Source organism: Equus asinus, chromosome 2, assembly GCF_041296235.1.
Source record: "Equus asinus isolate D_3611 breed Donkey chromosome 2, EquAss-T2T_v2, whole genome shotgun sequence".
Taxonomy (NCBI): Eukaryota; Metazoa; Chordata; class Mammalia; order Perissodactyla; family Equidae; genus Equus; species Equus asinus.
In genome coordinates this window covers 96,731,870-96,745,892 of record NC_091791.1, presented here as the reverse complement: position 1 = coordinate 96,745,892, position 14,023 = coordinate 96,731,870, and the positions used below count along the sequence as shown (strand labels likewise).

At 53.0% G+C, this 14,023-nt stretch overlaps 1 protein-coding gene across 3 annotated transcripts in view; it reads left to right on the top strand.

The window, feature by feature from the left end:
• The first annotated feature begins 3,861 nt into the window (after positions 1 to 3,861).
• IL16 (interleukin 16) overlaps positions 3,862 to 14,023 on the top strand; it is a 102,508-nt gene continuing 92,346 nt past the window's right edge. The window contains exon 1 of one of the 3 annotated variants that reach the window (XM_070494161.1): positions 3,862 to 4,588. In XM_070494161.1, coding sequence (XP_070350262.1) covers positions 4,549 to 4,588 — 40 coding nt within the window. In that variant the 5' untranslated portion in view covers positions 3,862 to 4,548. The remainder of the gene's footprint in view (positions 4,589 to 14,023) is intronic. The other 2 variants (XM_044760336.2, XM_070494159.1) reach the window with 2 other exon arrangements.

Sequence of the window (14,023 nt, the reverse complement as noted above, 5' to 3'; positions counted from 1 at the left end):
ACTGGCGGTGTCTGTGTCTAGACCCCTGAGGGGCTGGGGACACGAGGACTAGGCGAGGAAGGGGACCCAATCCTCTGAAGTGAGCCTTATCCAGGAGGCCTACCGAGTGGCGGTGAGGGGCTCCAACGAGTGCACAGTCCTAGGACCATCATCCTGGAGGGTCAGTACCGGCACGGCTGGGGAGCAGAGGCTGAGAGGAGGACGGAGAGCTAGAACGTGCATGGTTGGGTTATATCTCTCTCCGGGTGATTTAACTAGTAAGAGATGGGACCTCCCGTTCTTTGTTGCAGACCCCGAGCAATGAAAAGACATCCCCTCCATCACCTTATGCCGGGGAAGGGTCCTAAGGAAGTGGCTTTGTTTATGGGAAGAGGCCACATAGGAATGATAGAGGCACAAGAAAGGAGACCCTCCCAAATGTGAGACTCCCCCCCACACCATATTCTCTCGTAACTTGCGATTATAATGGAGGTCGGGCTGTTTGACACCGTCCTTGTTCACCTGGGGTCGGGGGGTGCATCTTCTGAGAGGAAGGAGCTGTACCAGGAAGCCTGGTGATTTGGGAAGCTTCTGCCTGGAGCTGGTGGAGGCCAGAGACTCAAAATCAGTGTCAGGGCCTCCAGCTCAGACACACCATGTGGGACCCTCCAGCCTCGGGGCTGAAAGCAACGCCCTTGCTGACCCTGTAGCTCCCCACTGCTGCCGACTGCAGAACCATTAACCTCAAAGACCAGGGGGCTGAGCTAGTGGTGCCCAGTGCAGCCTCCGGAACCTTCCACCAAAGCCCCTGGGACACACAGAGCAAGATGGAAACCGTCACCATCAAGACTGAAAAGCGGGCGTGCAGTTGTCTTAGCGGCACGCAGATGGGTGGCGGAAATCACCCGTCAAATATTTCTTGAGCGTCTTCTATTCACCAGGTACCATTCTAGGCTCTCGGAATAAATCAGTGAACTGAACAAAGCCCGCTTCCTCGTGGAGAACACGGCCCCCATTTCCACGCACAGCTCTGACTTCCCACGGACAAGGCTTCAGATGTACAGATATATGTATGTGTTCCCTGTTGTCTTTTTTTTTGCTAAGAAACATACCTGCTCCTTTTGGAAAAGACAAATTAGAAAGTACAGAGAAAAATAAAGAAAAAGCTCTCATAATCCCTCTACCCAGAGAGGCCTCTGTTCACACCTTGTCATTTAACTGATCGGCTATTTACAGGAAAAAGTTGTGCATTTGTGCATGATCCTGCAACTTTCCTTATTTCTCTGTAATTGAACTTAACTCTTAAATTAACCCCCATTTCTGCGGACGATGCAAAGCTGACTTTGCTGATGCAAAGTAAGCTGAGTGGCTCCTGAGTCTGCTCGGGCTCCCTGGGTACCTGCTCAGACAGCTCACAGTTTCCCCGCCGGGCTGCTGTGTGATGCTGTGGCTCTGGGGATGGGGCACACAACCCGGGTCCCCTCTCTGCTGGCATTCATGTGCGTGGAGCCTGTCAGCCTCTCCTTTGTCCAGGAGGTTCCATCCCCAAGCTGGCTTCTGAGCCTCTGGTTCTCTGAGCACGCAGGTCCCCCTGCTTCCTCCACGTCCAACGGTCCAGGGCTCCTCGGGTCAGCTGGTGCTTCAGGCAGTTCTGGGTACCTCTTCAAGGCACCAGGAACCTTCAGCCAGACTCCCTCCCCTCATAGCAGACTCAGGGGATGTCCCAGGATCTTGGTCTAAAAATCCCAGGTGGACATTTCCACTCTCAGTAGGCGCAGGACTCTCCCCTCCCAGCAGAGCAGGCAGGGAGTGGACACAGGTCTCTGCCCTGTTGTCCTCTGCGTGTGCTGCCCCCGTGTCTTGGTGCCAACCAGGAACGGGGCAAAGTGGGGGGCTCCTCCTCAGGCCCCAACCTGTGGCCTTTGAACCCCATCCTCCTTCCCGTTGGGCAGACTTTCATCTCTTTTTGGATAAGAAAATAGCTGCTCTTACGTTACGCCATGTTCTTCCCAAATCTCTGGGTTTATGGTGTAAATTTTGTGCCGTGAATCCTCCAGGCTTTGCTCTTCACAGTCAGTCAATCTTTTGGCATCGAAGAAACAAACAAAATAAAAACAAACCCTAACGTATTAGTTTCCTATTGACGCTGTAACAAACTGCTACAAAATTAGAGGCTTAAAAAAAACAACAAAGTAATACTTACAGTTCTGGATGTCGGAAGTCCAAAGTTGGTCTCGCTGAGCTAAAATCAAAGTGTTGGCAGAGTTCACATCCCTCTCTGGAGGCTGGAGGGGAGCCTTCATCCCCAGCTTTTCCCAGCTTCCGGGGCCTGTGCATCCTTGGCTCAGGGCGCTGTCTCTGTCATTGAAGCCACAGCAGCTCCTTCAAGTCTCTCTCTGACTCTGGCCTCCTCGTCTTCCTCTCTCTGCCCCTTTAAGGACACTTGTGATTACATTGGGCCCATCTGGAGAACCCAGGCTACTTCCTTGATCTTAGAGTCAGCTGATTAGCAAGCTTGATCCCCCTCATGTGTAACACAAAATATTCACAGGTTCCTGAGAACATGCCTGCCACATCAAATAATAATTTCTTCATCAAAAGCTTAATTCAGATGATGAAAAGCCGTGCCTTTCAAAATTATACTCTTTGCCGTTGATTTAACAAAAGCCAATGACTTGACTTGAAAAATTTTTCTTTAATTTAAAAATGTTTCTATCAGTCACCCTGTGATGGTGTGAATTGAAAACTATTGCTACTCCCTGAATGTGGGGATAACGTAATGGATGATGGAAAGCCCAGCGGATATGGGAAGCTGATGGAGGAAAGACCCCTCGATTTTACGTCTCCAAATCTAATTTTGTTCATGTGTATGCATCGGACTACACACCCTGCATTTGTGACCTGATTCATTCACTTAGCAATAGAACGTAGACCTCTTTCTATGACAATAGATCTTACTTTGCCTCGTTATTTTGATTTCCGCAGAGTGGTCCCCGTTTCCCATTGTTGCCGCCCGGGTGCCACTACACCGCATGGCCGGTTTCCAGCTCTCCTGTTGCTTGTGGCTCAGCGAGTGGGGCCATCCTGCCGCCCTGGGGGCCGGGCGAGGAGGAGCTGGTGGTGGGAAGGCACCTGCTCTGGATCCCAGCCCTAGTGCTGGGATGAAGATGCCTCTCAGGGAGCTGTTCTGCCTCCAGGTGCTGATGGCAGGGGTTCTCCGGGCCGTCCGTGGTGCTGCCTCAAGAAACAGTTACGTATCGTGTGTGGGGGGAGGAAAGGGGTCACAGAGACCGGGAGGGGCTTTGAGCAAAGAGATGGTGACTCTGGAGCCTGTGGCTCTTCCAGGCCCTGGGTGGTGGGAGAGCCCTGGGTCAAGGTGCCAGAGGCGGCCTTGGTGGGCTCCATCCCAGGAAGACCCGGGTGCACGGCAGGTGACAGGTGCTCAGAGACCACACCGGGGTCTGTACCGCCAGCTTCCCTGGTGAGTTTTTCTCTCTCTATCAGACAAAGCAGCCTTTCCCTTCAGTCCCATCTCGCATTGCGGCGTCCCCAAAAACCGTCACATTCTTCCCCAGTTCTCAGCCCTGACTCTTCGCCACTCATTGTATATTCTTTTGGTCTTTTTGGTGGGGATTCCAAGGGTTTATTTAACCCAGCAATCAAATCGGTCGTTTAAAATAATAGCCCGTCTTGTCCAAGTCTAAAAATAAAATCTCCCGGTATGGGGAAGGCCGGCGGGGAAGTTGGGTCGAGCGGGCTGGGGACAGTTCAGGGCTCGAGGCCACCGCTCCCTCACGCGCGCCTGTCCTGACGAGGGCGGGATCAGAGCGCCTTCTGTCTGCCTTGATGGAAGTCAGCCTCCACCTTCCCGGGAGCCCCGCCGCCTTCCTGGGGACACAGGCTGCATTCACCACCAGCAGCTCTGCCCAAGCCCTTTGCAGATTTTATGAAAGGCGTTTTCACTTGGACTCAACAGGGGCTGTGTCTGTGTGCGGCGTGTGTGAGGGAGAAAATGAATCACTTCAACTTCGGGCAAGGACCGTAGGTGTTGTGTTTGTCCCTTGCAATTACATAAACACAGCAGAACTCATTAAAAAGGGGAGCCGGGAGCCGAGCCGGGCGTCGGGGAACATCCAGCCGGTGGAGCACATTTTCCCTACGTTAGACCTCAGCCGGAGTGGCGTGCAGCCCTCTCGCGACACACTCGGAGCCCAGAGGAAAAAGTTTGAGGTTTTACATTTCTGTTTGTGGTACAGAAAGAGGCGTGTGATCCGAGGGCTCGATTCGGTGAAATCACGTTGCCTTTATACACAGTTGCTTCCCCAGGAGGGCAGGAGTTGGAAGCGACCGTGCGGAGACGTTGAAGATTTGCTGGCAGAGGGAAACGGATTTTTTTTTTCCCTCCCTCCCTCCCTGCCGAGGAAAAACAGTCCTAACGGGGAGTTACTCTGTGCTTTTAACTCGTATTCAAATCCTCCCGGCCCCAGAAGCTGCTGTTGATCGCCGGTGACTTCTCCATCAGGCTCAGAGGGAACTTTCTGGGCTGCCCCTCGTCCCCAGAGAGTGGCCATGAGTTTGCAGAAGAGGATCTTCCCTCGAAGAGAGAATGGTAAGTGGAGCTTGTTCTCAGTGGATCCACGGGGAGGTGGGGAGGAGGGTGTGACCCTCTTGACACCTTCCGGGAGGGTGGGGTGGAAGCGTGGTTTGGGTTATGCCGTGTGCGTGTGCATGTGTGTGTGTGTGTGTGTGTGTGTGCATGTGTCCATGCACGTGTGTAGCAACAGGACTCAGTCCCCGTCTGTCGCCTTGTCCTTGCAGAGGCTGGCTGAGCTCTCGCCAGGCTGCTTGGCAGAGGGTGTGGGGCCAGGATATCTCAGGACCCCCCCGGGGGCTGCGTGGTGGGGGGCCCGGCCACGGCAGGGGGTCTGCACGAGCCCACACGTCCTCTGTGAGTGTCGTTGGCCACACTCAGGGGCGGGGGCGCCGATGTCTAAATGCCGTAGCTGTCGGGGTCCCCACCAGCTCTGGCTTCAGCGGGAAGCAGAATGGAAGAGGGAGCGGCTCGTGGATCTGAGCGAGGGAGGGGTCCCGGGGCTCCCCAGCCAGACTCCCCGTCTTGCTGCAGGTACAGCCCAGGAGACCAGATCGTTCTTTATAACAGCCTCCTTCTTTTGCCCCAGAAACATAAATAAACAGACCTCAGGGAAAAGAATTTTAACCCCTCTGCCCAACTTTTTGAGTCGACCCTGGCAAACCTCAGCTCTGTTGTAACTTTGGCACGAGAGCGTAAACACATGGTTTTCTTTAAAAGGGAGAACGAAGCAAGTCAAAGCACATCCTGACTTTTCCGGCCCCAGGAAGACGAGGGAGATACGGCTAGAACCCTGGGGTCCACTTGGTTCGGTTCCGTTAAAGGGTCTCTGAGGTCTGAAGAAGGTGGTGGAGCGTAGGGACCTGGACCTGGGGCCGTGCCACCCAGAGGGAATCTTGACTCTGAGGTTCACCAGCGAGTTAATTTGGGGAAAGCCCTTTTATCTCTGTGCCTCAGTTTCCTCCTTTGCAAAACAGGGACCATAAACTCGCATGTCTCAGGTCTACAGAAGTGATAAACAAGACGAGCTCACGAAGGGGCCTGACAGCACGTGCGGGACACAGGGCTCGCGTGGACACCCGGGCGCCGGCTGCTCCCTCGTGGGACATGGTAGCCCTCCCAGGGCACCCGGCTTGGGGTGATGGGGGAGGACCCAAGGTCCTGGCAGCAGTGGCCTCCCTCCTTTGCAGAGAGTGGGCCAGACACAGGGGACGCCCACTTCGGAGGAAGACCACGTGGATGCGTCCCTTACACTGAGGGTATGACGTGACCTGGTATGTCGTCCACATTCTGTGTCTGGTGGAAGCATCTCCTTCAGGGGGTGTCCTGCCACTTCCCGTCCCGGCTGCGTCGCCATCGTTGGTGGGGTTCCCTGGTAGCAGACTGAGATGGAGACGCGTGTGCAGGAGGGGCGTGGGAGAGCGTCCTTGGGAACGACACCCTCAGGACAGGTGGAGAAGTCAGGCTGCGATGCTCTGGCAGACCCCATGGCGTTTTGTACCCCTGTAACGAGCCGTCACGGCAGGTGGGCTGCCCCTGGGGCCAGGGCATGACCTTGGTGAGGCGGCTCTCTTCAGCTGAGGGTAATTCCAGGCAACCCGGCTGTGGAACGAGTGCTTGGTCCCAGGCTGGGAGCGTCTCAGGGCGACACCCTGCAACGTCGCTCTGTAACGTTGATCCAGAGACGTCGTGTCTCTGAGTTCAGCTGTTAGAAGCTTGGGGGTTAAATGCATGGACACCTGTCCCGTTCAATTCTTACACAGCCGTGTGACCTCAGATAAACCCTTTTCCATACCTGGCACTTACCATCCCGTCTGGAAAGTGGATAGAAGTGTGTTGGAGTGGAGACGGCTTCTCAGAGCCCTTCCAGCTCTGCCAGCTCACGAGTGCAGGTTCTGAGCTTGTGCCTTTGCGAGCGGTTGGTCATGTCCCTGGCGACAGTCAGGTCACGTGGTCTGCCCCACAGGTGCCCCGATTCCTTCTGCTAGAAATGGAATCAAATGCCTGGGACCCTTGTGACCTTTCACGGCCAGCTGTCAGCAGGGAAGGCCGCACCTTACATTTCTCCCAAGGAAAAAGTAAAACCACCCGAGATGCTGCCCTACATCTTTGATAGCTAACAGCTATCTCATGTTGCCCAGGACAAGCACAGCTGTAGCTGGATTTATTTTATCCCCAACCCAGCACCAGCTTTGTATTTATTTTTCAATCCACGAGGAATGAAGTCAGTTTCTCAAACACTTGGAATGCATTTTCAACAAATTATTTATTTAGAGCATTCGATGCTCCAGGCACTGTGCTGGGGTCTGAGGATCCAGCGGGACACGTTAGACGAACAATGGCACACACATGAATATAACGGCAAGGACGGTTAAGAGCTATGGGAGGCTCTGACGGGGAAACGGTCCTACTCTGGCAATCAGGGTGGGCCTCCCTGAGGAGGTGCTGTGCGAGCTGGTTTCTGAAGGGTGTTTGGGAGTTAGCTCAGGGCAAGGATGGAAAAGCAAGTTGTAGGTCAAGGGAACAGCACATTGCAGAACAGGGACGAGAAAAGAGGGTCATCTCACATCCCACCAGCTTGACCAGCCACCGTGAGCGTTTTGAGGGTACTTTATCCTGTCTGTTTTCCTCAAAGCATCTTTTAGAAAATAATCACAGTGACTTGTTAGCTCAGGGAATAAGCTTTTTGCTGGCCGGGCAAGCCCTTCTCCTAAGCCCTTCTCTCCGTGTATCAGCCAGTCGTCTCTGTTCCCCACGCCTGGTGGCCAGTCTCAGTGTGCATCCTAGAAATCGCTCTGTCGCACCCGCGTCACCTCCCTCCTGAGCCCCAGGCGTGATTTAGGACCCTTATGGGCCCTGACTCATTTGATCTTCCCCCAGCCCAGGGAGGCAAGCGCTGCCATCTTTATTTTACAGGTGAACAGAAACGAGGCAGGGAGTTTATGCAAATGGCCGGGCTGAGGTTTGAACCAGGCGGGGCCGTTTCACTCTGAAGCCCGTGCTCCCCGCGTGCTGTGCCGAGGCTGAAATGTGAGATCAGAGGTCCTTATGCGCTGCTTCGAACGCTCCTCTGTTCCTACAAAGTGATCAGACGCACCACCTCTATGGGCTCAGGAAGCCACCTCTGACACCATAACTGACTTAGCCATTCCCCGAGACGCTTCAGCTTGCTTGCAATTGTATCTTTTCCAAAGTATTGTTATAAAAAAAATGTTCAAACACCTAGAAAAGTGGGAAGAATTGTGGTCAACCAGCGTACGCCCACTGTCTAGATCCTACAGGTAAAATTCTGCTGTGTTTGCCCTGTCACGTGTCCATCCATCGGTCCATCCTCTGTCTGTCCGTGCACCCGTCCTGCTTTTCTGATACTTTTCCAAGTCAGTTTCAGGCATCACTACCCTTCACTTCTAAGCACTCCCGCGTGGATATAATTAACTCGAGTTCAGTATTTGTTGATGGTTCTTTTAGATAAAATTTGCATCCAGTGAAATGTATATCTCAAGTGCACCACTCAATTAACTTTGAGAAATGGGTACACCTGTGTCAGACAAACTCTTAGCAGGACACAGAATAATCGCCTCATCCAGGAAGCTCTCCTACGCCCCGTCTCCGATGCTTTTGGCTTTTACCAATAATATGCCATGCGGCACTAAATTTAAAGGCCTCCATCAATAAAGCACAGCACACACTTTATCCTGCCTCGGCTGTGGGAGCACAGCCCTCGACAGTCAAGGCCCCCAACTCTGCTGGGTGGGCCTCACGGGGGTCAAAGTACAGGCTGTGGCTGGGGCTCTGGGAGAAGGGAGCAGGACCAGGCAGCAGGTATTCTGGGATGAAGGGAAGCCAGATGGAGAGAGCGGTGCAGGCTGCCTCCCGGCGTGGGGTTGGGCTTGGGGCTCTGGGCTCTGACAGTGGGGTTGGGGACAGATCAGGACAGACAGATGGAGCAGGTGCCGTATCATGGGAGCTGGACCCTGGGTGATGGGAGAACGTCACAGCTCTGCAGACTCTTGTGTGTTCTGGGACCTCACATGGGGCCCCACAGATCCCGAGCCAGGGGGATGGTGCCCAGCTCTTCCCACTAGGCTGCCTTATACCTCCTGCTGTGGTCCAGCCTGGCGCAGGGACTGGTGGCATTTTCCACCGGGAAGATGAACACAGAAGCAGCCAAATGGGTTGTAGTCCCTGTAGGGTGGACATCCTTTCTCCTGTCTGAGTTGCTACGATGGTGTGAGACAGAAACAGAGAGACCCAGACGAGGGGCTTCTGGCTCCTGCCGTGTTGTGCTTCCCTTGCAGACGGGCCGTGGGGCGCTGGGGTGGAGTGGGGCTGAGGTGAAGGCAGAGCTGATGTTCACTGAGCCGCCATCAGGTGTCGGGCATCGCGGCATTCTCATTTAAGTCATATAATAATGCGTTTTACAAACGAGAAGTCTGAAGCTCGGAAGACGGAGTGGCTTATTCCAGGTCACACAGCCGGTTAACAGCAGCCTGGGGACAAGGACTGAGGCCGCTGGGCTCCTGGACCGGTGCTCTTTCCTTGCCTCCTGCGCCTTGAGTGGTCTGCGGTCGGTTGTATGCACTACCTATATCTGTATTCCATCCGTGTCCATGTGTCTGACCAAAAAGGTCCCTCTCCCTCTCTTTCCTTCGTGCCTTTTTCTCCTCTTTCTTTTCCTCTTTTCTTCTCTTCCTCTAACAGCTACTTAGCATCCTCTTTGTGCCAGGGACTGCACAGGGCTAGAGAGAGAGACATAAGACAGTCCCTGGTGTTAGGAAACTCAGTTACTGGAGAAGACACAGCTGAGAGAGATCAGCATGGAGAGCTGTGAGAGCACAGAAGGGCAGCTCCTAATCCAGACAGGGAGCTGGGAGGAGGCAACTTTGAGCCAAACCTTGGAAAACCTCTGAGAGGTGGCCAGGACGTGGGGGTCTGTGAGCCGGGCAGGGCAGCGTGTGCCGAGCAGCGGGGGTGGGAGGAGGCACGAAGGAGCTGGAGGAGCAGCCAGCTTGCGGGGGACATGCCTGTGACCCTCGGTAGGCATTTAAAATTCTTACTTATTGAGTCAGCTGTGTCACGGCAATAAAAAATTAAGAAAAGAAAGTGGGGATTTCTTCATCTTTAAAAATGTTGTTTTCTGATGCAAGCAGGAAGCAGCGTTGCTCAGATAACTGCGTGGGCAGCACGGGGACGAGTGGGGCCTCGCCGCCTCGCACGGTTGAGCACGCTCCGCCTCGGCTCGCCCCTTGTCCGGTCTGAGCACTCACGGGAGGGGCCGGGCCCCCTGGCTGGGGGATCTCTGGGTCCTGGAGAGACAGGAAAGATGAGGGACTCAGCCGTTTCCACGCCACAGACTGAGCACGCCCGTCCTGCAAAGTCTTGCTGAGCAGAAACGGTCTCCTTTCTCCCGCCGGGCGTGTCACTCGTTAGTCGCGGCCTCTTCTTGCTGCCAGGTGGAGGGGAGGCAGGCAGTGCAAAGCATCCTAGTCTTGGCCTTGAGACAACACCACCCAATCGCCTAGCCCTCCCTCCGGGGGGTGTTTAATCCTTTCCAAACCCCTCCCTGGGGCAGGGCCGGCTGGGATGGGCAGGGAGCTCCAGATTGCTCAACCCGACACAGTTTATTCATTCAGTTTTTATTCCACAAACGAGGGTTGCCTGGCCTGTGTTCTCGGATAACCTCGGGCTCCCGTCCCAGCTCTGAGCCTCGGGAAAGCCATGTGTCAGCCCTGCTTCCTCTCCCTCCTTCCCCGTCGGGAGCAAGGGGACAGCTCAGGGCACCAGCCCTGCAGGTCAACCGTGCAGACAGGTGCTGTGTCGACAGAGCTCGGTACAGCATCCGGCCCAAGGAGAATCCTGTACAGATGGGAGTTATGACAATTCTTCGTCAGTCGAGGTTCTGCATCTCCGAGTGTTTTCCTTCATCCCATCGCTGTGGATTAAACCCACTGGCTCTGCTCGTCCGATCCAAAGGGTTACTGAAGCTCTTGGAAATAAACTCTCCTCCCTTGGACAGAACAACCTCGCTATGTCCCAATGTGTGGCCTTCAGGAACCAGGAGAGAGTGTGTGAATGTGTTTTCTTAAGTTCCATTTAAATCTGAGCCTAATCACACAAATTAGATTAAGAAAACGTAGTCAGAGCTCTTTGTAAACCCTGGAAGACAAACAAAGGCGGAAGCTCATTACATGGCATCAGCCACTTATTTATTCATTCGGTTTTGGGTTGATTCATCCAGTGAATGTTTATGGAGCCCTTAAGGGCCAGGCCTGTCCCAGAGCTGGAGGCCCTGCAGCGAACGAGGGCGGCAGATTTCTCCCCGGGGTGCTTACACTCCTATGCGACAGACAGAGGATACACGAGAACTTGAATAGATGAACAAGACACCCTCAGAAGGTGACAAGGTCTATGAAGAAAGAAAAAAGCAGGATGTAACAGGGAGTGCCTGCGGCTGGTTCAGCTTATGGTGGGCAGGAAAGGCCGCGTTTAGGATATTGAGGCAGGAAGGAGCCAGCCATGTAAGTTCTGAAAGTGGAACCGTCCTGGAAGGTGGAACAGCCTAGACAAAGCCTTAGGGTGACCCGGGTTTGGCTTGGTCAGGAAAGGAAGGCAAACGGGAGCGGGATCATGTAAGTCTTTTGGGACATGGTCAAGAGTTTGGACTTTATTGTGAAAGGGCGGTGAAGTCTTGGAACGGATGGATGGCAGGGCACAGGCATCTTTAGGGCAGTGGCACACCTCCTGTGTGGTGGAGTAACAGAGGATCCACGACACTGTGTGTTTGTCAAAGTCCACAGAACAAAGAGTGAACCCCAATGTCGGCTACAGACTTTTGTTAATCGCAATGTCTCCATATCGATTTACCAAGTGTTAAGAACATAGCACACCAACGCAAGATGCCAACAACGGGAACGACTGTGTCTGGAGCGTGAGGGAACTCTCCATACTTTCTGTACGATTTTTCTGTAAACTTAAAACTGCTATAAAAAGCAATGCTTTTTTTTTTTAAAAAAAAAGTTTTTAAAAGGCAATGCAATGTCCTTGGAGGGTTTCATGTAGGTGAGTGTCATGGTCCATTTTATATTTTCAAAAAACCCACCTGTTATTGTGTGGAAATGGCTTATGGAGGTTCACGTAGGAGCCAGAAGCCCGGTCGGATGATAAATAATCAGACAGAGGCAACGGCAGCTGGGTTAAGGTGGAGAAAGTAGATGGATTAGGGACGTCTTCTGTGGGTAGAACCAACAGGAACCGCTGACAAATTGGGGGGAATGTGGGAGGTCAGAGACAGGAAGGAATCAAGATTAATAAAAGCTGACACTCACCAAGGGCTTATTCCGGAAGGCACTTTTCTAAGAACTTCACAGGTGTTACTGCATTCAGTCCTACGGCCACCCTGTGAGCTGGTCCTAGAGCGATAACCATCCCGTAGACACTCAGCCAGTCCACAGAGCGGTGCCTCTTCACCTGCCCTCGAATGTGATCTGGCCAGGGACACACCTGTGACGTGAATCCGGGAATTCTGGCTTCAGAGCCCATGTTCTGAACTCCTTGATACTGGGTTTTTCAGCTTGTGCAGTTGAGTACATGATGGTGACAACTACGAACATATGGAAGCCTGGGGAGGAATATGTTTTACTGGGGAGCTCAAGAGCACGGTCGGATGGTGTTAATTTTGAAACATCTGCTAGAGCCCAGGTGGAGACGTTAAACGGGTGGTAGGAAAAGAGTGTAGAACGCAGAGGAAAGTGCAAGTCTGGAGATGTGAATTTGGGAGTTGCTGGCATGTGGGTGGCACACACACCAGTAGGACAGGCTGCAGTGGTTTGTCCTAACTGTATACTAGTGATGAAATATTAGTTTGAAAGGGTGCAAGCCCAGAATGGACAAAGTGAAAGAAGGGAAGGCCGCAGGGAGAGCAACATGGTCTATATAGGAGTCAGCTAGAATTGTCACACGAAGTAAGATCTTTGGTTTGAATCCACATGTTGTGTTGACAACCAACTCTGTTGTCAGGGGAGGAAGGGAAGAGCCTGGAGGAGGAGTCAGGAGACCAACAAGTCCTGACCGCCTGACCCTGGGCATGACCCTGTCACTTGACCTCTATGTGACCATGTAACTTGACCCTGGGTGTGGCCATGTAACCTGACCTCGGGCCAAGAGAGCATGTAACTGGACCTCAGTGACTTCACCCATAAATGAGGACATATAACTAAATCGTAAAATCCTGGCTTCAGCTTTCTCTGATTGTGAGTTGAAAGTGTTAAATATGTAGACAACCCATTGTCATTCTATTATGTGTTACATTTCTAGTTGAAACCGTTGAATTCCATTCCACATCGTGTAACAGGGCAGTTCTCACGACCTACAGCTCACAGCATGAGGAGCTCCTGGCAGTTTTAAAGACCGCCAGGCTGCTCCTGCTTAGACCTCTGAACAGCCTGGTCAGATTACTGAATTGCTGTTCCCATATCGTGGAGGAAGGACTGAGGTTCAGGACGGTCAAGTGACTGGCCCAAGTTCACAGAACCGGCCGGTGCTGAGCCTGCTCTGACCCCTCGCCCTATCCTCTTTCTTTTGCTATCCGATCAAAACAGGAGACGACCCTGTTGCGGGGTTTTAAAAAGAAAGCACTTTTCCTTTTGCCTCTGAATATTTAGACTTGCTCCAGCGAACGTGTATTTCTTTTGTAATTGGAAAAAAACCAAAGGGGAGAAAACATCAGAAGAAAACACAGACATAAACTTTCAAAAAAATAAAATAAAATGTCACCGTAAAAACAGAACTCTTGGTACAACGCCGGACGACACTGGCTCTGCTGGGGGACATGTGAGAAAGGCTCCTGGTCACCTGCTCTGGTCCTGATGGCACTACAGAGGGCTCTGGTACTTTACGCCGTGATTGTCAGCATGCCCCACGCATTATAATTAGGTTGTTAGTTGTGAAACCTTAGCAAGCGTCTGAACGCCTACCCCTCCCCAGACCTGACCAGCATCGTCGCCCGAGGATGCAGCCAAAGGGCACGAGGTACACAGACAGGCTTCCACATGCTGCTCTGCCACCGCAGCTGTGCACCCCAGGGAGGAGCTGCTCGTCTCTGAGTTCCAGGCACCTCACCTGTAAAACGGGTGTGAAAACAGAACCTACTTCACGCAGCTGATGGGAGGATGAAACGAAACCCAGTACACACGGAAGGCTATCGGCACGGGGTGGCCGTTCTTCACAGAGCTGAACATGCAGATGTGTGCGTGTGTGTGTGCACACGTGTGCAAGTACACGGGAGAGATTGCCAGGAGGAGAATCTTGATTGTTTTTCACGCTATGGAAGAATTAAAATAACGAGAAAAGGGGTGTGTGGTCATTTCTGATGCCACGTCCTCATAGAGCCATTGGCTGGGTCTCTGCTTCTACCGTTTCGTTCCCTCGATGACATGCGGCTGGTAGCTTTTAGTT